Source organism: Sminthopsis crassicaudata, chromosome 2 (genome assembly GCF_048593235.1).
Source record: "Sminthopsis crassicaudata isolate SCR6 chromosome 2, ASM4859323v1, whole genome shotgun sequence".
Classification (NCBI taxonomy): Eukaryota; Metazoa; Chordata; class Mammalia; order Dasyuromorphia; family Dasyuridae; genus Sminthopsis; species Sminthopsis crassicaudata.
The window spans coordinates 59,160,607-59,184,453 of NC_133618.1; the positions used below are offsets into that span (position 1 = coordinate 59,160,607).

The following is a 23,847-nucleotide window of genomic DNA, read 5'->3' on the forward strand; positions in this document are numbered from 1 at the left end:
AAGGCTAGGATGAGGTTTGAGTTTTTTAATAAAATAATCTCATGCGGCCAAAGGTGTGAGGGGAGGGCTGGGTCAGGGGCTGGGGGTGTCAGGGGCTTGGCTGCCCACTCTTTGGTCTGTGGCTGGGGGAGCGGTGGTCGAGGGGATGGACTCCAGGCCGGCAGGCACCTCTGGGGGCAGCTCATCTGGTGGCAGCGGCAGCCGGGGCTCTGTGCTCGTGGCCGACCCTGCAGGTGGGACACACAACAGCTTGAGCCTGGCTCCGCTGACCCTGCACCCCTGGCTTGTTGGCCTTAGGCCTTCTCCCCCATTCCCTGCCTCTTTACCTAGACTCGGTGAGGATGAGGGCTCATCAACTCGGGGACGACGTTTGAGGACAGGAGAGCGCTGTAGGCGCAGGGGCAAGTCTCTGATGGGAGACGTAGCTGCCGGGGTGAAAGTGGGAGGCTCAGGGTGACTTCTGGAGGCGGGGGTGATCCCGGCCCCTCCACCCTGGCTGCAGCACCCCCTTGCAGTGCCTCCCTCCCCTTCTGCTCCCTCCCTGCACTCACCAGCCGGGGTCTGGAGCTGTTCCTCGTGCACAGACACGGCTCTTCGGGTGGCCAAGACGGCTCGGGGCTTCAGGTGATTGTCTGGAGGTTGTGGTGAGCACAGAATGAGATAAGGAGGGTTTTGAGACTTCCAGGTGCCGCCTACTACTATGGTGGCGCTTTCTAGCACCCGCCCCAGCCTGTTCCTCTCTGCTAGGGCTCTCCACATTGCCACTCCGCCACGCTGCTTCAGGCTCTCATCTAGACTAGATCGGAGAAGCCGATTTCCCTCTCTACCTCAGGCAGATTGCCAGGTTGATTAACGGATCACCCTTATGAGTAAGTTTTCAGTGGCTCTTCATTGCCCACGACATCCTGTCTGCCCTTCGAGAGCCTGGTGTGCCAGGCCCTCCGAGATGGAGCCCCTGGTCCAGCCAGCGTCCCACCACCCTTTCCAGCCATGTGCCCCACTCCTAGCTGCTCTGGCTCATGTCACTCTTATCTGCAATCTCCATCTGCTCAATTCCCACTCCTCCTCCAGGACAGCTCATCTCTAGAGCGATGCGAGTCTTGGAAAATACTTTCCTACCAACCATTGCTCCGACAGGCCCTATGTATTTTTCCCCATCTTACAGAGAGGTAGCCACGCCAAAGGCACCTCGTCCCTGAGGGCCGGATCGTTTCCTCTCGGTGACCTCCTCTCTATTTGGCCTGTTCTGGGCTGGTGAGGACGTGTCCTGGCATGTAGCATTCTCCAAATGGAACATCAAATGCCCAACTATCGACTGTGATCTTGGGGGGGCAGGACCCTTTTCTGACTCTTGGCCCCCTAAGCTGCCTGGCTGTTAGGAAGAGTTTTGAGCTAGGGGTGTCCCCTGGCCGTACCTTCGCTCCTGGCTCCCAGGGCAGTGTCCTGGGTGAACTGGCCGTTCCCGGCATTGCTGGCTCTTCGGGGGGACAGTCGAGGAGATGGGATGGGACTAGGACAGGGGCTTGGGAAGCTGGGCTCAGGTTGAAGCAGGTTAGGGGAGGGTGTCCGGGGTCCTGGCCGGTCCCAACCCTTCCCTCTGAGCTCGGCGTTCAACTGCCGGCCCAGGGCCTTCCAGGCCACAGGCTCCGGCCCCCGGCCTCCTGGTCCTGGACGGCATGAGGAGTCTGAGCAGGGAGAAGGGGGACAGGGAGGCAGAAGTCAGACCTCCTAAACTTTCAGTCACCTGCGCCTGATCAGACATTGGAAAGGACACCAAACTTTGCAGACAGACTGGGTGGGACAGAGCAATGAGAAGTGCCACGGGCTGGGAAGGGGTTTGGAGAGGGACGGGGAAAGTTCCCCCCTCGTCACCCACCTGCAGACACCGAGTGGGTTCGGGACTTGAGGGACAGGGGAGGTGACTCAGCCGAGCTGTCCATGATGTCTCCTGGAAAATGAGGGTTGGGCAGCTGAAATTCCATGTTCTTGTCTTCCGGCCTAGGTTCCAGGGCCCCCCCCCCATTAGCCCGCTTCTGCTACCCTGCTCTTGGGGTGAGGAAGGAAGCCTGCCAGCCAAGCTGGCAAGAGGGGCTTTGACCCAAACCCAGGCCCCCTGCTCCCAGCAGAGACCCCACTCACCATCTGAGCCAGCCTTCTTTATCTCCCCATCTTTGCTCTGGGGGGAAAAGGAAGATAGGGAATCAGAGGTTTCCGGTCATCCTGTTGGTGGGGCCACTTTTAGCCCTCGCATGACATCCCAGGGTGGCGAGTCGTCCTTAGGCCACTTCCTCTGGTCCCTGTGTCACCCCCTCCCGCCTTGGCCAGTGCTGCCCCGCCCAGGCCATGGAAGCCTCACCTGCTTCCTCTTGCTGTCGCCTCCTCCACCTCCCCGGCCCACACCAATTCGCTGCAGCATGACATGGACTCGCTGCTCGAAGGACGGAGGCATCTCGGTGTCTCCCCGTTCCAATGGTCGTCGCTGTGGGGATTAGGAGGAGTCAGAAAGCTCTAGAAGAGGGGGCAACCCCCCTTCCCCAGCTCCAGTGCAGGCCCCGAGCTTCCCCCCCCCCCCCAGGGTCTCAGCTTGGGGGTAAAAGGGCACTTCACCAAGAAGGTGAAGACAGGAACCACATATCCAGATTTGTAGGTGGAAAAATGGGAGACAGACGGAGGGGGGCCTTCACCTTCTCCTGCCGCCCACCTAGGGCCTCTTCCTCATCTGCAGAAAGCAGGATCATAGAATGCGCTTTGCCTTCTCTGGCGTAACGAGGCCGACTCCTCCGGGCGGGATCCGGGGAGCAACTGGGTACTCCCTCCAAAGTCCCTTCAACTCCAGGTTCCTCTGCTCGGCCAGGCCGGCTGGGTGGGCGGAGAAGGTCACTGAATGCGGCTTTTCGGGTTCGAGGAGCCCCGGGGCTGGCGTCGGGTTCAGCCCGAGACCCCCGAGTTGATCGTGGCTTTTTGAAGGCAAAAAGGGTGCCCAGCTTTTTCCGTAGTGTTCGGGAACTGACAGGAGTTCCAGGTTCAGGGACTGCATCCGGAGGGGACCACCTATGGGGGTAGAATCAAGTAGTGTGGGGTGGGATCATAGGAGAGAGAGCTCCCAGGGTCCCTCTGATCTCAAGAGCTGACTAGCCCAGGGGTCCCTTCTGACTCCCCCACTGCTCCTAGATTCAGCCCCAGCCCTGCCTAACTGCTGTCCTGCTCAGGTGCAGCTCCAGCTCCTCTGGGGTTGGTCACTCCCAGGACGCCTAGACCTTCCTAAGTAGCCGGCTCTTGGTTCCCCTCCCTGCCAAGTACTTGGAGCTGTTGCTTTCAGTCAGGGCCATTTCTAGCTCTAATAACTTTCAGGCGCAGTTACTCCCTGGCCTGGCTCATTCCAGCCCCAGTGCCTGGCATGGAGGAAGTGCTTAATAAATGCATTTATTGACTGACGACATTCCTGCCACTCCCCGAAATGGCCACTTCTAACCCCCATTACTCCTGGCCTCAGACATTCCTGTCAGTCAATAAGCATTTATTAATCGCCTACCACAGGAGGCCCTTCGCTAAATAATGGGGATTCCAAAAAAAGTAGAAGACAAGAGAATGGAGGTAAAGAAGGTGGGTGTAAGGAGTAAGGAGACTGAAAAGACAGGAAAAGAGCCAGTTTATGAAAGGCTTTAAAAATTGAACAGAAGAAAGCATATTTAATCCGAAAGGAGCCCTGGAATTGACCAAATAGGCAGTGATGTGGTCAGTCTTGTTCGATTTGACTTGTTCAGTCCAAGATCGGGGGTGACTAAAAACCAAGGTCATCTTCAGCCCTAAACTCCCCAGGCCTGAATAATCCAGGCCCCTTTGGCTCCTGGCTGGAGACAATCCCACGTCTGGGTACTCCCAGTGCCAAATGCCTCCGGCTTCAAGCGTTTCCAGCCCTGGCTCCTCATAATCATGGTCCCTTCCAGCCAGTCACTCCTGATTCCCCTTCTCTTATCCTTTGTCACTCTTGCCCCTGATTGCTCCCCAACCCGGGCCACTTACAGTCTCTCTTGGTGGATCAGTCTCTTGGAGAAGAATTCATCGACGCCCTCATCCACACGGGCGTTGAGCCCGTTCTCCTCTTCGGGCACGACGGGAGGTACCTGGGGGCACAGGGCACCTCAGGAACTCAACCAAGCCTCCTTCCCTCCCAGGCCAAATTCCTGGGCCAGGAAACCTGGAGCAGAAGCAGGGAGAGCCCCTGGCAGGGAGTGGTATGACTAGTGCCCACCTTTCCCACCTCCTGGGGCCCCTGGAGTCCCGGCTCCCACTTCCAGTCTTGGGCAGGACAGGTGCCAAAGGAGAAGGTGGGGAGATGGTTAAGAGCAGGACCAGAGAGATGCCCTCTTCACCTCCGTCACAACCCTCAACACGAACGCACAAAGCCCATCAGCTACACGCAAGGAACATTTTCAGTTATTCAGTCACACAGCCCTGTCATGCATTCACATACACTGTCACATTCAGGGCACCATTCACACACACCCCCAGACATAATCATACACACCAAAGGCACATTCATACTCACAGAGTCACCCACGATTCCTGCCTCCCCAGCACCCAGTTGGAGAGGCAGTCTTTGCTCTGAACACTTCCCTGCAGTGTCTTTCCCCTCTACCTCCCCCCCTCACTCTCCCTTTTCTCTATTCTCCTCCTGCTGCGTCAAAATGGCTGGGGAGATTTCAGCCTTCTCTTTCCACTTTCCCCTTCCATCTGTTTGCTGCAAAGGCCCCCTACTCGGCACCATTACATGGCTGACCCACGTGGTGGATGATCCCCCAGCTTCTTGGCAGCCTGAGTCTCCTCCCCACCTCTCCAATTCTTCTTGGCCCCAACACCCAGCCTCCCCCTCAGTTTCCAGAGCTTAGGGCCAGGCAGGTGGGGGAGGAGGGAAAGGCAGGCAGCAGAGGGCAGGAACTACAGGGCATGGGGACCTTGTGGAGAGAAAGATGAAGGGCCCTGTCCTTGTTGGGGCCCAGGGGCCCAGCAGCCCAGGTTCCTGGGGGGTGGGAACCACTCTCAGCCTTTTTCTCACATGTGGAGACTAGAGCGGGGCACAGGGTGTAGTGGTTCGGGACACTGGTTGGTAGAGGCAGGGTGTTGGAAGAGGAAGGAGGTTTGGCTAGGAAGCTCCGGGCTCTAGAGGCAGTTTCAGGGAAGCAAGTACCAAGAAGGCTTCTTTTCTCCCTCACACCTCAAACTCCCACCCACACAGTAACGGAGGGTTCTTGTGTATTTTGTGTTTCTGCAGGGGAGTAGGGATGAAGGGAGGTATTGATTTCCTAGATTTCAGAGCTCTGACTCCCAGACTCCGTCCTTTTTCTGCTGCCCAGGCCTAGTATCTACCCATTGGCTCAGGAGAGGAGTAGGAAGCAGACACAGCCTCTAGCATCTCCATGTTGGCCAGAGCACTTGTCTTATCTTATTAGTCTCCTTTCCTTCTCCTTCCCCCCCCCCCATCTAGGCTAAGTGGTCAGGCCTTAGAAGCGTGTACACATCTCCCATCACCAGGAACACTTTCTCAGTCACTGAATCCCTTTCTCGCTCTCCAGGCCCTCTCCAGGAGGCCAGGCCACCCTGTGTGTCAGACCTCCTGCTCCCTGCCTTCTTACTCTGCCCCCCACTTGCCTGGAAATATGAGGGGGAGGCTAGAGGAGAGGGGGCTGGGAAAAGCAAGAGGGACTGATTGGGGATCTTCTCCCAAGGGGTCAGCCTGAAGGCTAAGGGAAGCTGGAGTGGCCGTCAGAACCAGGATGTAGCAACTTTGGGCACCTTTGGAACCTTTACTGGACTCCAGTCTCCACCTTCATTACACACACATGAACATGCATGTCCCTTCCAGGAAGGGAAGTCAGACACACGGCAACTCATACGCTCAAGGGTCCATCCAGCCGGGCCCCACGTCACACCCACAGCCTGACACGCCAAGTGGATCCAGAAACAGTTAGGGACAGAACGCCCGAGTCTGTGGAACCCCTGCCACGGCCCTCCGCTTGCAGTCGCACACATGCACCCCACAATCACACAGCCCCCCCAGGCAGCTGTACAAAGCTCCACACGCTTACTTGCACATCCACGGCCTCCACAACCTGCTTTACATACAGCCGTGCATGTAGAAGTACTTTGCACACGCGGACACCAGCCCCCCCCCTCCCCCCAGCAACTCCCTTTCCCAGCTAATTTGGCATCCAGTTCGTTCCGGGGTCTGTCACCACAGCAACCTTGAGACGCCCCCCTCCCCCCGCCCATACTTCTGGGGGTAGGGTGTTGCCGGCTGAACTGGCCAGAGAGCAGAGGGAGCCGCTCCTGGGGGGAGGGGAGGCCGAGGCAGCGCCGGGGGCATTCTGCACTCCAGCCCCCGGGCCCAATCCCCGGCCGGGGGACATCCTGCATCTCCTCCGCATCCCCGGCGGGGAAGCTCAGGAGCATCCCTGCCCGCATCCTCCGGGCCGTTCCCTCCCCCCGCCCAGCCCGGCATCCCTGGGCCGCAGGGCCGCGCTCACCTGGACCTTGCTGGGCGGCTGGTGGTGCCGGCGGCGGGGCCTGGGCCGGGCCCGGGTGGGGTGGGCCAGAGGCTGGTTGGCAAGCGGCAGGTCCATGTGGAGCTGCGGGACTGCGGGGAGCGGGGTCGGGACCGGGCCGGGCTGGGACGAGACCGGGGCGCTGCTGCTGAGAGACGGCCCCGCCCGCTGCCCGCCGGGCTCCGCATCCTCTCCCTGAGCCGCCAGCTCGGGCTCCGGCTCCGGCTCCGACTCCGGCTCCAGCTCCGGCTCCTCCGAGGGACCTGCGGGGAGGGGGGAGAGAGGACTGAGGGCAGCAAGGGAGTGTGTGTGTAGGGGGGGGGAGGCGGAGAACCCCGCCCAGGGCGGAGGGAAAGGCCCCTCCCCCTCTCAGCCCCTCTTCTCCCCGTCGGCCCGAGGGCGCTGTCCCGGGTGCTGAAGCAGCTCAGGCCTGGGCCCCCCGGAGGGACGCGCCGCCACTTCCTGAGTTAGAAGGGACAGGAGGGCGGCCCTGGTCCCGGACGAGGGCGGGAGGCCGGGGCACAACGACCCAAGGACTCGGCTGGGCATCCCCACCAGGACAACCCCTCCCCCAACCAGCCTTCTCAGAGAGTTTGAGCAGGTAGAGAGCCTGAGATCAGACCCTAACTGGATAGCCCCTCTCCCCAAACTCCCCCTCCCCTCCCGGCGCTCATTACCCAACCCCTCCCAGTGCAGGAGCTGATCAATGGTGGGGGAGGAGGCCGGGAACCAGCGCTGGTATCTACTGTCCTGTTCATGACTCAGGGGTCCTAGAGATCCTAAGGCCCGAGCACTGGGGCGAGCAGTGCCCACTCAGCCCAGGCACAAGTTTGCCCTCGAGATCGGCATTCTCTGGAGGAAACTCAAACCCTCGTCCCTGCTCCATCCCCCTCCAAGGGCAGTGGGAGCCAACGAGCCGGGCCAGGCCTTACTTCGGACAGCAGGGGTGGGCCGGATGCTCTGGTTGTGTCTGTTTCTTCTCCACTGGGCCACTTTGTCCTGGGGCGGGGAAGCAGAATGTCGGACCGGCCTCAGCCATCTGCCTCAGCCCAGGTCTCTGGGGAGGAGGGGGCAGAAGGTCTGGAGGCTCAGTTCATCCCTCCCTGAAGAAGGGAGCAAATCTAGAAGGAGGATTCCCAGAGGCTCAGAATCCCCAGTCAAGGTCGGCTAGACTTAGAACAGGAAGGGACCTTGGGGATCCTCCAGGCCAGAGTTTCTTAACCTGCACTTTGTGGATTTGTTTTAAAGAATATTTTGATAACTATTTTAGTAGAATCAGTTTCCTTTGCAGGATTCTGTCTTCTATTCTGTGTATTAAAAACAGGATTCTGAGAAGGGGCATTAATCAGACAGCTGCCAAAGGAAGCTATGGCAGAGACTCCCAGATCTGGTCCAACTCTCTCATTTGACAGATGGGGCAAATCAAGTCAGGAAGTAGAAGCTATTTTCAGAGCAGTCACTGTGCTCTGGGAGCAGGGGGAACTCTGTGCCCCAAATCTTGCATAAGTGGGTGGAAAGGAGAGGCATGGGCTGGTAGAGGGAAAAAAGCAAAGTCACTTGAACACTCTGTGGGCTGTCTTGTCTTGCCTCCTCCAGAAGACCCAGGCCACAGATGTAGTGAATGGCAAAGGGACTTACAGAACAGGTTGTCTTGAGAATTCAAACGATTTAGGAATTCACCAATGGGAACAGAAGAGACTGAGAACTGGTTTTGTAATTTTTGATTATTGCTTGTGTGAGATGAACTGAGGGGTGGGTATGGAACATGTCCTCCTCTCCTTGGAGAATTCAGACCATCAGGGATCCTACCTTGCTGATGGGGAAGGGGAGCTGTGAGAGAAACTACTTACCTCCCCCAGGGAAGAGAGGCCTTCTGTCTCCCCATCTCCAGGACTTCTATCTCCCCTATGTAGTAGAGTCCCACTCTTCCTGGCTCCTGCTTCAGCACTGTCTGTGAGAAGCAGGGAAGGGGGTGCTTCTGATGTGTGCTGAGATAAGCTTTCCACCTAAAACCAGTAAGACAGTGCCCTAGAGTGGTTCCTCAAGACCGCAGAACATGGTAGAAGCAGTTATCAGTTCTTGAGTTCTGGTGGGCAGCTGTGTTCTGCCAATGTCCACTCTTCATGGGGGCACTGAGCAGGGAAAGAAGGACCAGGGACAAGAGGAAGGAGTGCAGGCATTTAGCTCCACGTAGATCTCATTTGGAGACCCCACACCATAGAATTAATCACAGGAATGACAAGGGAGCTGTGCAAAGCCCACATGAATCCCTCTCTTCCAACCTTGGTTCCCCTCTCTTTTTTCCGCTGCCAGTTCCTTCTCCTACCGAAGTTCCCTTCCTCTCCCCAGACTCACCAGTCGATTCTGGGCAGCACTCAGATCCTCCACTACCTGGGCAATGATTCGCTCTGCAGCAGCTGCTGTGATAGACAGGCGGATCTCACTGGCAAAGGTGGGAAATGGATTTGAGGATCAGGGTCAAGGATGTGGAGTAGTCCTCCACTGCTGCATTGCTCCCCTCCTCCTGCTGCTCCCTCATCTTCCCTTCCCAGAATCCCGTGAGGACAAAGCTACTTGAGTTTGCTGAAGACATCATTGAGAAGCTGCTCCAACAGTAGGCTGAGGCCCAGGTGGTCCTGCCGGCTGACCTGGCCTGAGATGGCACTACTCAGCTGCTCCCGGCGGCCGGCCTTCTGCATCACCCTCGGGCACAGGCTCTGAACCGTGTCCATTGTGGCTTGTACGAAAGACTGAGGTGCAGGCAGAGAGAGGGCATGGGGGTCAGAGGTTACATGAGCCAACATGGCCTTAGTGTCAGGATACGAGAAGTGAGGAAACCAGCTGGTTTTGAAGGCATAAAGCATTTTCAAAGGGAATTCCACCTTAGACACTGAACTTCACAGTGCGAGCAATAAGGGGCATTTTACTGACTCAACTTATCTTAAATTAGGGACAGCTCTCATCCTCACCTCATTCTCTCAGGTGAAAGCTGTTGACTTCCAACTCTCATACCTAAGTCAGAGAAAGGCAGTAACCTGCTCTTTCATCGAAACTATCTTTTCACAAAAATAATGGGGATAAGACCAGGCCCCAAGCAGTGTTCTTGGAAAACCTGTGCTCTGGTGGACAAATAGAGTCATTGCTGGGCTCTGGAGGGAGGGCAAGTCCGGAGCTTTTAGACTTATGTGAATGGATGGAAGGTCAGGGCATGGGCCAGCAAAAGGAAAGGGAGCTCACCTGGATTTCCTGATGACAGGCCTGGCCCACCTCCTCCAGGAGGCCTTCCAGTTTCTGCTGCAGCTGGCTGTTGTGGTATGGGGAATTTCCAGCCTCATATAGCACAGGCAGAATCTGGAGTGACAGGGAAGAATCAGGGTCTGTGGAGGAAGGCCGGCTCCAGGCAGCATCCCAGCCTACATTCTCATACTTTGGCTTAGGTGGAAACTGGCCCCAGCTGATGACTTTAGTGAGATGGTTGGAATAGGATTTGGGGACTGACAGGTGGGCAAGCAGACAGACAGGTGAGCTTCACAGTGGTTAGGGCACTGGACTTAAGGTCAAGAAAAGATGAATTCAAATCCTGCACTGGACACTTACTAGCTGTTTGAGCAAATCACTTAAAACTCTCTCAGTCTCAGTACCTACTTCATTGTTTTTCTGAGAGTCAAACAAGTGAACATGGGTGAAGTGCTCTGCAAACCTTAAACTGATGTAGCAAAACTGGCTGCTATTATTATTATTATTATTAGACAAGAGAAAGAGACTGCTGCTAGGCTCAAATCAAGCAGATCGGCAATAGCTTGAAGCACGGATTGGCTACCAGAGGGTTGGCGTGGGTGAACTCACACTGATGGAGAAATTAGCATCCCGGATAGCTTCCTCAGCCTGGTGCAGGGCAGCCTCACCCCGAGGGCTGGGCCAGCAGCCCAGCAACTCCATGTGCTCCTGCACTGTCAGGCACATCTCATTCACCATCTGGGAGTGGGGGGAAGACATGTCTCTGACACCTGCTCCCTAAGCCCCCCCCCCAGTCTTCACTTACCCCCAAGGACCTCAGTGTCCTGACCCCAGGGGACCTTTTTATTTCTAAGAGTCAAGAGAAGGGACCTAGGGACAGGAAAACAGCAGAGAGGAAGATCCAAGGGCAGGAGGTGGAGGCAGTCTCGAAGGAGGGGCAGGGATCTTTTTGTTCCTCCTGCCCCAGGATACCAAGGTCCAGACTGACCCACCCGTTCTGAGCCCAGCCTTATACAGCCTTACCCCTCCCCATGACACAGGAGAGACACTAGGGAAGGGACATAAGCCTAGAGGATGTTGGGCCAGGCCTGGGACCTGTTCAGAAGATCGGGTGACAATTCCCTGCTGCAAGCGGAAGGCGTGGTCAGGCAGGGTTCTGTGTGTGTGATTATTCCTCAAGAGACAGGCCTGGATCTGGGGGAAGGATGTGGGGGTGTCACAGAGGGCCTGAGGTTGGATCTATGCCCCTCCCACAGAGCTATCCTTTCTCTTCTGCTCTCCCCCACCCCGTGCCCACCCCAGACCTGGTGTATCGCCTCAGAGGTTCGCTCTGGGCTGCTTCGATAGGCCTGGGTCAGGTCACTCAGAGGCAGGGGCATGTTTTTCAGAGTGTGGTTCCCCTCGAGGGCATGAGCCACATCCAGGAACCCTTGAGCTGTGGTGTTGTTTCGGTCCCAGATCACAGTCCTGGGGAACCAGGGTTGGAGGGAACAATGGGCAGCACAGAGACATCTCATCAGCCTCAGCCCTCCCCCCCCCATTCCCCTCTTGCCTCTCTCACCTGAGCTGGGTGTTGATCTGCAGGGCTTTAGCCAACATCTTGGCACCTGTGTCCCCCATGGCATTGCCACTGACGTCCAATGATGTCAGGCTCGGATTGCTGCCCAAGGCGTTCAGCAGAACACTGGTGCCCAGTTTCAGCCTTGACTCAGCCACAGAGAGAGACTGTAGGGGCTGGATTTGTGGGAACGGGGGGGGGGGGTCGTCACCAAAGGGCCAGGGCCAGGAGCAGAGGCCTCCTGGCATGGGCGGGACACTGCTCTCAGGCCTCTCACAACATGCTCTTTCCCTTCATACTCACACAGTCATCATCCTGGGTGAGCTGGACAATTCGGTGCAGCACATCCCCAAGGGACTCCCTGTGAAGGGAAGGGAGAGCAGCTGAGAGGTGCTAAACTTATCAGAGTAAATACTGAAAAGATAAAGCCCTTTGGACGTAGGAAATATGTCCCAAGTGTGGGGTCTGTGCATGTTTGTGGGATCCAGTCCCTGCTGGGTGTTAATTGAGCCTGATCACCTGAAGAAGAACCACTGGGCTTTTAAAAGGGAATGACAGAAGCAAGTGATTGTGGGGTTATATCAGACAGTCTTTGTAAACTGTCAGATGTGATGATTCTTCTTTTTAATAGATGATAGGAAGCCAATCTTTGTTATTTCCTTCTTTGTTCTTGATTGGGAAGGGAAGTGATTTAGTTTGTTGGCTACATGGGAATATGAGCAGAGTACCTGAAAGCTTCCTTTGCTATTAGGAGAGAGGATTTCCTGATTGGCAGAGTGAGCCTGGAATTGTAAGCCAGGAAAACAAACTGAATCCTTTGGGCTCAAGACTGCTGTGTGGGATGTTAACATGGATTTAAGAAGGATCCAGAATAGTTATTTCTTAGATTAGAAAATTTAGGTCCTGTTAAGTCTGGAACTAGGTAGACTTCTTTTATCAATATTCTAGACTGTCTATTGATTTTTTGGTGGTTTTTATTGTTGCTTTATATATATATAAATCTCTCTTCCCTTATAAATAAACCCTACTTTCTTATCTTCTGGATCTATATCTTCCAAACCACAAGAGAGACAGTGGATCGGACAGAGAGAATGGGGAAGATACCCAGATATGGTGACAGTGGCAGAAAAGAGAACACAAGAAATCTAGTTTCAGGTGGGCTAGATGTCTAAATCAGGGACTTAATTTGGAAGGTCCAGAAAGAACTTGGGCTTCCAGATGGGGACTCCATGATTGGACAATTTCTTTAAAATAGAACTTTTAAAAGTTCTGAATATTGGCTTGAAATGACAAAACTGCTCAGTTGTAACTCTTACGTCAGTAAGGCTTAAAGGTCAACACTGAATCCTCTTGTAAGGGTGTGGGATTGGGAGATGCTTCTTACTTTGATTTAATGTTGAAGTTCTTCCCCAGAGCCACGTGACGGATGGACTTGCTCCTCCCAATGGCCAATACCAATGTTACCATGTCTGTGTCAAAACCTAGGGAACAGGCAACCACAGGTAAACTGACGGGGCTAACGTCCTCTCCCCACATGCTAATGTGGTTCTGAGTCCCAGAAGTGAGCAGACTCTTTCCCCAGGGCAGTCAGAGGGGCAACTGTTTCAACATTTTCCTCCTCCTCCAGACAAGGATCAGTCTCCCTGCCAGTGGACAAGGTACAGGGGATAGAGAGGAGGGTTTAGGAGGCTCTGGGCTCAAAGCCTGGAGGGTAGTTGTGGGGCAGAGTTTGGCCTGAAATAAGGTACAACAGCTCCCTTTCTGGTCATCAGATGGAAAAAAACTCCCTAGTCCTGCAGTAAAGGGAGTCCCTCATCCCCCCACTTCTGCAACTCTCACCATTGTCTGACAAATCCAGGGCCCTCACCGAATTGATGTCAAAGATGAGGTCTTGAATCACTTGGGCACCAGCTGAACGAAGCTGTTATTTTTGGGGGGTGGGAAGTGGGACACAGAGCAGTCAGAGTTGAATATGCTGAGAATTTCCCTTATTACCTCACCTTCCCACCAGTAAGCAAAATCATAACTAGCGTGATATGAATGGAGTTTTGCCTCAGCTTAGCTCCCTAACACTCTGTTTGGCAGGATGAGGAGTACTTCTTCCTGAACTGACAAGTACTCCTATGCCCCACCTGGGTACCCTGGGAGGTACCAAACACTACCAGCTGCCATCATTAGAACCTTGTTACTGTGAAACCTCTCTCCTGTCATTCTCCCCAATCCCTTGAGCCCCTGTGGGCTGGTACTCTGGGTATATAGCTTGTCTCCTGCAGACACAACTGAATCCCCAAAGTGAGATGGTCCTCCGTGCCAGATGCATCCCTATAGCCAGCTTACCTGAATCTTTCCCAGGCACTTTTAGCTAGTTTCGGCCCTGCCAGCAGGTCAAAGGTGGCCTAGCCCAAGTACAGGAGACAACCAGAGCATCCTGGTCTCCCAGATTACTGTTCTCTGGGCTAGAGGGACAGGGAAGCTGAGCAGGGCTTAGGGCCAGGAGTCTCACCTCACAGGTGTTGAGGTCCAAGTGGATATCCGTGAGTTGAGTATTGAGGGCTAGGCCTTGAAGAAGGCTCCTATGGAAATAGGATAGATGTCATCTTGAGAATGGCATGAGTATTATTACCCCATTTTACAGATGAGAAAACAGAGGTTCCAGAAAGAGATGTGACTTGCTTATTATGTGTTACAGCCAGGAATTGATCCCAAGTCTGATGACCCCATGTTTACTGTCTTATTATATGCCAAGAGGTACTGCAGTGGAAAGAGAGCTCAGGTTTTAGAATTAGAGGCTCTGAATTAAAATCTGAGAGTGATTTTGGATTTTTTCCAAGGCAATTGGGGTTAGTAAATGTTAAGATTTTAATTCAGGTCTTCTTGACTCTGGGTCCAGTGCTTTACCCCCTGCCCCATCAAGCTGTCCTTGAGTTCAAATCTGTCTTTGTCACTTACTACCTCTGTGACTTTGGTCAAAATTATCCACCCTCCCCACCCCACCCCAGTTTTGGCTTTCTTATCGAGAAAATGAGGGGGTGGGATCAGATGACCTTTCAAGTCCCTTCCAACTATAAGTCCACTATGCTAGGATCCTTCTGGTCACACCCAGCAGGAGCCAACAAACATATCCATCCTTCATGGGCAGACTGACCCTCCCTTGGAGGGCTGGGTATCTGCCCTCTGCCCCAGGACTTCGAGGTGGAGGGAGCAGAACATTACTCACCTAAGAGCCTCCGAAGGCAGCTTGGTTCCTGCTAAAGCCACATGGTGGAGTGACTTTGCCTGGCTGAAGAATGACTGTAAGGAGGAGGGCACTCCCCGATGCCTTCTGGGAGAGGAGGTGGGGAACAGGGATGGGTTTCCCTCATGCCCAACTTCCCATCTCAGTGGCCCTTCCCCAAGACTGCAGATGCTAACTTGTTCTCCCCTGACTGACCCAGGGACAGCCCCAATCAAGGTCCCCCCCCCCTGCATGGTCTGCCTGGTTCAGGGAGCTGAACTGAATTGAGAATCAGAGGGTCCCTTCTTCCCCTTCATCCCTGAGTCAAGGTGGGCCCTGCCCTTTCTGGGGAAGAAGAGCCACAGTGGGAGGGCTTCTCTTACACGTGGGAGAAGATGTTGTTGGAAGCATCAAGATGAACAAGGCTGGCACAGCATCCTAGAGACAGTGCTCGGAACAACTGGAAGGGGAAAGGAGAATGCCAACAGAGGCCCCAGCCCCAGACTGCCATCCCTCTGTGTCCAGCACTATCCGTGAGGGGGGGGTGTCCAGAGCTGTCCAGAGTGTGTCTGAGCTGCATCCCACTCCCCACCCAGGGTTCTTCTGCCTCTAAGGACACACTTCCTCCACCCCACCCCATTCCCTTCCTCCCACACCCACAGTGGATAGAATAGGGCCCTTTCCTTACAATGTCCAGGGCACTGTCAGTCCCTGAGAGGTTCAGGTGGGTCATGACGTTGGGATGACTCAGGAAACTATACAGACCCTACGAGGACATAATTCTTCAGCAGGAACCCCTCAGACCTCCTGACCTCCCCTTCCCCCATGGCTTTGATAGTTTGGTCCAGTAGCAAGGACCCTGGGGAGAGCTTAATTCTAGTCTTATCTGGATCAGTCAGTTTCCCTCTCGGGACTCAGTTTCTTCATCTGTAAAAATGGGCGAAGGTGAATGGTTCTTCCAAGTTTCTTGAAGTTCTAAACATTCTATAAGATCTAGCAGTTACCCCACTGCCAATGCTTTCTTGGGATCAGGGCTTGGGGTGGGGCCTTGGGCTCAGAAGCTAGGATTACTCACCCCTTCATCCTCTGTGACTCCCAGAGCCCCAGGATTCCCAGACAGGTCCAAGTGGGTTAGGGAGGAAGCAAAGGAAGAATTGGTGAGTAGGGCCTGGCCCAGAGCACTCATTCCTGAAAGAGGAGATGGAAAAGGGGCCGAGAGGGAGGTCAGGAGCTAGGATTCAGATCCCTCCCCACTGCCTTACCCACTCGAGCCCAAGAGGGGCCATAAAAGCTCTAGGCTGCCCCCCTTCCTTCCCTTAGCTCAGGCCACGTTCCCACCTCTCGTGGTCAGCCCAGTCCGGGAAAGATTGAGCCTTTTCAGAGCCCCAGGACGCTTTTCCAAGTGGCGGCTGAGTGCTGTCACTCCTGGGGATTGTAGGGAGGGAAGAAAGATTGTGTGGACCTTTGGGGGGGGGAGGGGGGAGGCGGGGAAGAGCGTCTCCACCCACAGCTCTATTGTCTCTTGGCCAGCGTGCCAGGCAGGAAGGGCAGGCTCCAGGGGGCACATCACTCCCATCTTCTCCCAGGGCCAGGCTTCGAGCTTCGGAAGGGACTGCCTCGCCTTACCTCCCTCTCCCCCAGAGCCCAGCCCAATGGCTCAGTGGTCGGTCAGTTAACAAGCTTTTATCACTCACAAAGTGTCAGGCACAGTGCTACGCCTCCGGGATACAAAGAAAGGCAAAGCCGGGCCTGCCTCCCAAAAGCTTACATTCCGATGGGAGAAACTGCGTGCACACAAATTCTATCCCCCGGAGGCACAGGGGCCCCCAGAGAGGGGTCAAAGGGGGTCTGGGGCAGAGGGCCGGCGGGACTGGTTTGGGGCTGGGGTTTGGGAGGTAGAGGACTAGGGCAGGAGTGGAAAAGAGACCGGGATCCTTGGAGGGTGGATACGAGGTCGGGTCTGAGGAGGGCTGGGAGGGCAGAGGGCGGTACCTCGGTCCTCCAAAGGGTTCCCTGCCAGGCTGAGCACACTGAGGGCCGACCGGGGATGATCCGCCAGGGACTGAGCCAGGCGCTGCGCAAAGTCCCTGAGAGGGCGAGATGCGGGGCGGCTGGGACTCCCAGACTTGGCCGGCGGGGGGCCCTAATCCTCGCTGGGCGCCTCGTCGCCCCCTCCTTCCCTCTCCCCCTTTTCCCATCTCCTCACCCCTTCAGACCACAATTGTCCAGCACCAGCTCCTCCAAGCGGGACGACTTGCTCAGCATGTAGAGGATCTGCTCAGACACCTCTAGGCTCTGGGGAGGGGGAGAATGGGGAAGGGGTGAGGAGCGGGGGAAGGGCGGCATGTTCAGAGACCCTCCTAATAGCCCTGATACTCTGCCATCCATCTCCCTCCACAATTCCACTGCACTTAAGACAAGGGCTAGCACACAGCGGGACTTAATAAATGTGATTCCTCTCCTCCGACTCTTGCCCTCTCTCCATGCCAGGGCCCTCCTCACCAGCTTGAGGTCAGAGCAGGACAGGCGGCTGAACCAAAGGTTGTAGGATAAGGCAGCCACACTTAGGGCCACATCCCTGGGGAAGAGACGGGAAATCCAGTCAGTGCTGAGCTCTGGGACGAGACAAAATCGTAATTTTCCCCGTCCCTGCAGTCACAGGAAAGGCAGGGGAAAGTCCGGGGGCCTGGCTTTCCCAGCTAACCCCTTACTGTAGCCTTGGGGAAACAGGCCCAAAGTTGGGGTGTTTCAGAAAGAGCCACAGATTTGGAGCTCAGTCCTGTCTGAGTCTCGGGGGTTTTTTGGGCAAAGATACAGCTGTGGTTTGCCATCACCTTCTCCAGCTCACTTAAAAGATGAGGAAACTGAGGGAAAATAGGAAGTGTCTGTGGCTGGACCTGAAGCCAGGAAGATGAGCCTCTCTGACTCGAGGCCCCTTTCCCCTAACCACTGCATCACTTAACTGCTCTAGGAGCCAGAAAATCTGTCTTCAAATACCAGCCCTACCACTTGCTACGTGTAGGACCTTGGGCAAAGCCATTTTCCTTTTCTAGGTCTCAGTTTCTTCATCTGTAGAAGGACTGATAATCTCTAAGGACCCAACTGGATCTAAATCCCATGCTAGTAAGAAGGGAAGTGGAGCTGGGTTCCCCCTGTACTTTGGTTTCTTCCCAGCCCCCCCCCCCCACCTTTAAGTCTGCCCACTCTCACCGGCTGTGCAGATGGCTGAAATCTCTTAGGCTGAAGTTCCGGCAGTCTTGGCTATGGTAGATATTGTCCACATCCTGGGCTCAGTAAGTACACAGGGTCACCTCCAGGCTAGTATTCCTGGGGTAGTGGGTGGGAGGATCCATTCCCTTCCCCCTAGTCCTCCCACCCCAACTCTCACTGACTCCTGGAGGACTTAGCTTCACCCTTGCCCCTGCACACAACTCATTGTACTCCCTCCCCATAGCCCCTGCTGGAATTATTAGACTCTAAACCCATAAAGATAGGATCAGTATCTTAGCTACACTCTGTGCCTAGCCCGGGCATCTATACATAGTAGGTGCTTAATAAATGCTTGTGGGCCCTAGTCTCACCCATTGGATCTCCTCTCGGAATGGGAACCCATTATAGTCACACAGGGCAGCATAGGTCTCAGAGAATCCTCCTAGAGTCAGACAGGGATAATGGCCACGTCAGGGCTGAGGAGAGGCCCGGGAGGGGAGAACCAGAAAGACAAGAGAGGAGGGACGAATGCAGTGAGAGAAGGACAGAGCAAGACAGCAGTCCAGGCTGGGCAAAAATCTCTACGTTGGGTTCACATGACACTTTTTTTCCATGTCCCCTTTAATGTACTTAGTTCAATACATTTGAGAACTTATTAAGAACCCAATATGTTAAAAATCTTATTCTTGTTTGGAATGCAAACAAAAATAAAATAAAAAGGTCACAGTTTTTGCCTTCACATAGTTGACAATCTATTAGATTAAAAGCTACTTTATAAATATTTGTTGAAGCCTCATGTTTAGAGAGATCCAATTCTCCTTTTCCCATTAGGCAACAGGGGGAAAGAGAAGGGAAAAGAGGAAAGGAAAGAGAGAAAAGGGGTCCTAAGATCTGAATATTCCAATTGCCCTTTGATAGCTATGTGACTCTGGGCAAACCTGGGTCTTAGTTTCCCCACTTTAAAATGACTCACAGTTGTGAGTCATGTCTGACTCTTCATGACCCCATTTGGGATTTTCTTGGCAAAGATTCTGGAATAATTTGCGATTTCTTCTCCAGCTCATTTTGCAGATGGGGAAACTGAGGCAAAGAGGGTGAAGTGATGTGCCTAGGGTCACACAGCCAGTGAGTGGTTGAGGCTGGATTTGGACTCATGAAGGTGATCACTGCACCTTTTGTTGTGAGGACAGTGGGTTATAAACCTGGAAGCACTCAAGGACAGAACTAAGTGCTCTTTTTGGGACTTGCCAAAGTCAGCTCAGAGCCCTTGCTCCCCCTCAAGCTCCTCACCACATGGACCAAGGTTGCCTAGTGTCACTTCCTCCAGGGAGCTACTTCTTTTCTCCAGCCGGGCCAGCAGAGCTGAAGGAGACTTCCGGAACAGCTTCCTGAAAGGTGGGAGAGGGAAGCAAGAAACAGACCAGCATCCATCCATTTGAGAGGGTTTTCTCTACTTAGTATAGGTCCCCACCTCCAGCAGAATGGATGTGGGGATGGGGGAGAGGGGAAATCATTGTGGTTCTGCTCCCAGACTGTCCTCACCTGGGAGAAGTCTCTGGGAAGACTTTGCGGATGGACATAGCCATGTGTAAGGCTAACTGCTCCAGGGCCCCGAGAGCAGGAAGCTTCATCATCAACTTGGGCAGCAACTCCAACTCAATAATCACCTAATGGTCAGAAAAGCTGATGCTCTCTCCCTCTGATAAATGGATCAAAGGAGGTGAACAGGCAGCTCTCAAAAGAAGAAACCCAGATTGCCCAGAGGTGGATGGAAAAATGCTCCAAATCACTTAATCTTTAGAGAAATACAAATTAAAACCATTCTTGAAATTCTATCTCAGTAACCAGATGGACAAAGCTGGCAAAAACGGAAAATGACAAAACAGGTAGAAAAACAGGTGTTTTGATATACTGATTGAATCAGGGAACTGGTCCAGTATTCTGTCCCCAAAGGCACCAAGCTGCATTTTCTTTGACTTAGCAACATCACTGGCCTATATCCCAATGAGGTCAAGGAAATAAGATAAAGGACCCATATGTACAAAAATATGTACAAATGGGCCCATATGTACAAAAAAGTAGCACTTCTTGGTGGTAATGAAGTGGAAGCTAAGGGCCAGGAGGATGGTCCATCAGTTGTAGGGACTGGACAAATCATGGCATATGAATATTCTTATGCTATGTAACCTGGGCTTCTCTGGACAGTCCCCAATCCTAACTTGGAGGTATCTGAAGGAACCTTTTGTGCAAGCCTAATTTGCCCAACAAAGAGCCCACTGCATCCCCTCTCACTTTTGTGCCTCCCTTGATTGACTCTGCAACTTTAAAACAGGAGAGCTTAAGCCAATCACTTTGCTACTTTTCTTTGCCATTCTTAGCTGCTTTTTCCCAGAATAAAAACTCTGATAACTGAATCAGTGAGAGGGAAAAAATCCAAAGACCCCTGGGGAGCAGCTCCACGTTAGAGCTGGGTATTCCCAGAGAAGCCCGGCTTACAAAGAGCAAGAAATGATGATATTTGAAGGAGTCTGGCCAGACATACAAACTGATGCAGAGGAAGTGAGCAGGACCAGTAGAACAATCTAGACATTAACAATAGCATAAAGAGAAATACTCTTAAAAGACTTGGCAACTGTGATCAATGCAATAACCAAGCAGGATTTCAGAGGACCAATAATTAAGCATGTTAATCCATCTCCAGACAGAATAGAGATGGAATCAGGCTATATAGAATGAGACTCAGAACTTTAGTTCAGGACAATGTGGGAATCTGTTTTGTTCGACTATACATATCTGTTCAAAAGTTTTCCTTTTCTTTTTTGGAGATGGAGAGAAAAATTTTTGTTAATTGGAAAAATTAATTTAAAAAATGGCTGGGAAGGAGATTGGAAAAAGTTAGCCGTAGTCTAGTCAGGAAATCCTATTTGGGGTATACTGAAAGCAGAACCTCACCTGGGGGGGAATCTCCTGAAGAACTATCTCCTTCACTTCCAAGTAACTGAATGTGCAGTCCACCTATGAGGAAGGGACAGGGATACTAGTTTAGTTCATCTTGGACCCCTCATCCTTCTAGGAGGTTCTTGTCCAGGCTAAGCATGCTGAAGGTCTAACAGAGATGCTCTACTAGGGAGGAACTGAGTCCAACACTTCTCAGTCAAGCCCTGTCCAGCTTCAGCTCCCTCCATGACTATCCTGGTGTCTTGCCCATTATCTTTTTGGATAAAACACAGACTTCTTAGACTAATCATCACCAGGCCACTCTTAAGCTCAGAGCTCAGGGATTAGTCCAGCCAACCCCAGAGCACAAAGCCAGAATAACAGCAAGGAATGAATCAGTCATCTTTGTAATGTAAGGAGGGACTTTGCCAGTATATTCAATAAATGCTTGTTTATGGAAATCCCCCGTTAGCCCGGAGTCTAGGAGAGTTTGGGAAATCCTAGAGTTTGGAGGGTGGGGCTGGTGAAGATTTAGGGGAGTGGGGACTCACCCGAAGGGGGAGCGAGGTGTGGAGTAAGTAGGCTCTCCAAGGTAGCAGTGCCTGAAGGGAGCCGGGCAGAAAACAAGGGACAAAATCTGTCAGGATGTATGGGCCTTGTGTGGTGAGCCCCCTCCCCAAGAACTGTCCCCATTACAGCTTCTTGTCTCTCCACAGCCGTAATCCCTTCCCTCACTTGGCCCATCGGCTGCATCCATCCCTTCTCCCCTCTTCTCTCTCCCACCCAAGCCTTTCCCACAAGTCCTACCAACACTCGATCCCGTTCTCGCTCTTCAGGCCCCTCTCTCTCATATATTTGGATAATCAGCAGGAGTTTGACTTCCTTTGGCCACAGAAACCTGGTGATTTCATCTGTGGGACCAGCCTTACATGTCTGGTCTTCTCTTGGCTTCCCACTGAGACCACTACAGGTCACCCTAGCCCAAGCCTCAAGGGGGAGGGGGCATCAGTCTAGGTTCCACCCAACTTGGGACAGGAGTTGCTGGGAGGGGAAAGAGTATCAGGGCTCTCAGGGACTGGAAGCTGGGCTTGAGGATCCTTTGGACTGGGGAAGAAACAAGAGGGTCAAAGAGGAGGAAGAGGAGAGAATTCAGGGGGACTTGAGCCAATTTCCCCAAGGTCTGTCCCCAGCAGTGAAGGAACTTGCAAGAGGGCACAGGGGAAGAGGAGGCACATGGTCCTCACTCCCATCTCTGAGGCCGTCCTGCTAGCTGTCCAGCTGGAGGGGGAAAGGGAGAACTCACCTTGCAGCTCGTAGGAGATGCCCTCAGGGGGCTGGGCCATTTGTAGGGGATGAGCTCGGGGCCCAGCGGAGCCAGGAACGGTGCCAGCTAACAACAGAGCAAATGACTAGTAGCACAGGAAGCCCTCGGCTTCCCCTGACCCCTCACCACCTGTTCCTTCTTCCGCAGAAGGTGAGAGCTGCTTCCTGCTCTCCACCCTCAGCTGTGACAGCCCCATGGGAGTCTAGGCTCCTACCACCATTATTGTTCAGGGGGAGGGGAAATAAAACCCTAAAATCTAGCCTCAAAAAGGCCTGGTTCAAATCCTTACGGTGCTAATTATTAATAATGTAACTGTCCTGGGGTTGAGTTTCCTTCTCTGTAAAATGGGTGGCTTGGACCAGATCAAGGGTTCTTAATTTAGGGCCCGTGTTCTTGTTTTATTACATATTTTGGCAACTGTGTTATTTCAATGTAAAGTGTTTGATTCCGTGCATTTAAAAACATTATTCTGAGGAGTGATACCTCAGCTTCACCAGACTATCAAAGTGGTCCGTGACTCCCCAAAAAAGGTTAAGAATCCCTAGGTTAGGTAATTCTTTTCTACTCGAAATTTAGGACAGGAAAAAATCCAAGTGACTATGGGCTATGACCACTGAAATCACAACCTGCTGCAGCTTCCACAATAGAGATACTTGTCCAAGGCAGGATCATCCCTCTTCAGGAGATGCGTGGTTCTCTTCTTGAGACTATTTAGAAGGGGTAGAGGGGTATTTCTAAAACCTTACCCTACTTCCTCAACACCCCTTTTCCTCCCCAGAAGTGTAGTTTCCATTGAGAACACCAGAGGGTGCTGTCCACTCATTGATCAACCTGGTTCCAGCCTCCAAAAAGCCTCCTTGGGTCAATGCACAAGACTCTTACTGCAGATAAGGAAAGGGAGAGGATGATGAAGAGGATTCTCTCTGTCCATTTATGTGAAAAAGTCAGAGAGAGAGACACTGAAGAGGGAGGGAGTATTTCCCTCTCATTTAGTATGCTCATCTGTTTGCAAGCTGAGGCAATGACTGGATCATTTTTCATCCTAGACTATCTCTCACCTCCATTCCCTTTGTTCCCTTTGCTCCATTCTCATCCTAGTTCAGGACAATATCTCATCTCCCCCTGATTATTATTAACACCATCTTCCTGTTGCTAGTTGGTTAAAGAAGTTTCCTAGTGGCTCCCCATTGCCTACCACATAAATAGAAGCTCATGATCCTGGCATTCAAGGCTAAGATTTGGCTATATACCTTTTCAAGCTTTTTTTACACTGCTCCCTTTTCAATAGTTTGTCTTTCAATCCATTAATTTCAGGTCCCTGGTTCTTAGTGGAACTATTAAAGTAGCTTCAGGCTTCTTTTCCTGCATTCAGTCTCTCCCCACTTCAGTTTAAATCTTTATTCTGCTGCCAAAAATAATTTTCCCAAGGCCCATATCTGCCCATGTCAATACTCTTGCTTGTCAATACTACCTATTGCTTTTAAGGATGAAATACAAACTCCTTGGTCTGGGACTTAAGTTCCTCTGTGATTAGCTTCTAATCAATTCTGTTCTCTCCCCACCCCCACCAGTTTTCTGGTTTCATTTTATACATCATAAACTCCTTGAAAGACTATTTAATTTTTGTATCTCCAGTGTCTTGGGGAAAGAAAGGGGTCCCCCACTTATAGAGAACCTACTATGAGCCAGGCACTGTGCCAAGTGCTTTCTACAAATATCCCATTTAATCCTCACAACAATCCTGCAAGGCAGATGCTGTTATTATCTACATTTTACAGTTGGGAAAATGAGGCAGATAGAGACTAAATGACTTGCTCAGGATCCC

The 23,847-nt window shown here is 52.9% G+C and overlaps 1 protein-coding gene across 2 annotated transcripts; it reads right to left on the reverse strand.

Moving 5' to 3' along the window:
• Nucleotides 1-10: 10 nt before the first annotated feature.
• Nucleotides 11-22,130, reverse strand: CARMIL2 (capping protein regulator and myosin 1 linker 2). 2 transcript variants are annotated; one of them, XM_074286442.1, is made up of 39 exons: nt 22,002-22,130; nt 21,506-21,609; nt 21,250-21,300; nt 20,714-20,776; nt 19,304-19,428; nt 19,052-19,149; nt 18,133-18,203; nt 17,762-17,835; nt 17,054-17,129; nt 16,758-16,846; nt 16,544-16,638; nt 15,890-15,976; nt 15,627-15,739; nt 15,240-15,317; nt 14,935-15,011; nt 14,555-14,656; nt 13,841-13,910; nt 13,177-13,258; nt 12,722-12,818; nt 11,641-11,698; nt 11,341-11,513; nt 11,084-11,246; nt 10,875-10,973; nt 10,389-10,517; nt 9,780-9,893; nt 9,117-9,292; nt 8,898-8,985; nt 8,393-8,548; nt 7,475-7,541; nt 6,525-6,805; nt 4,024-4,124; nt 2,685-3,051; nt 2,357-2,479; nt 2,140-2,176; nt 1,877-1,948; nt 1,416-1,685; nt 552-632; nt 327-425; nt 11-227 (listed from the first exon to the last, which is right to left on the reverse strand). In XM_074286442.1, the coding sequence occupies exons 1-39, from the start codon at nt 22,039-22,041 to the stop codon at nt 73-75; spliced, it is 4,401 nt and encodes a 1,466-aa protein (XP_074142543.1). In that variant the 5' UTR covers nt 22,042-22,130; the 3' UTR covers nt 11-72. The 2 variants fall into 2 exon arrangements, with proteins under 2 accessions (XP_074142543.1, XP_074142542.1); XM_074286441.1 differs by having other exon boundaries at nt 14,555-14,659.
• Nucleotides 22,131-23,847: the final 1,717 nt, after the last annotated feature.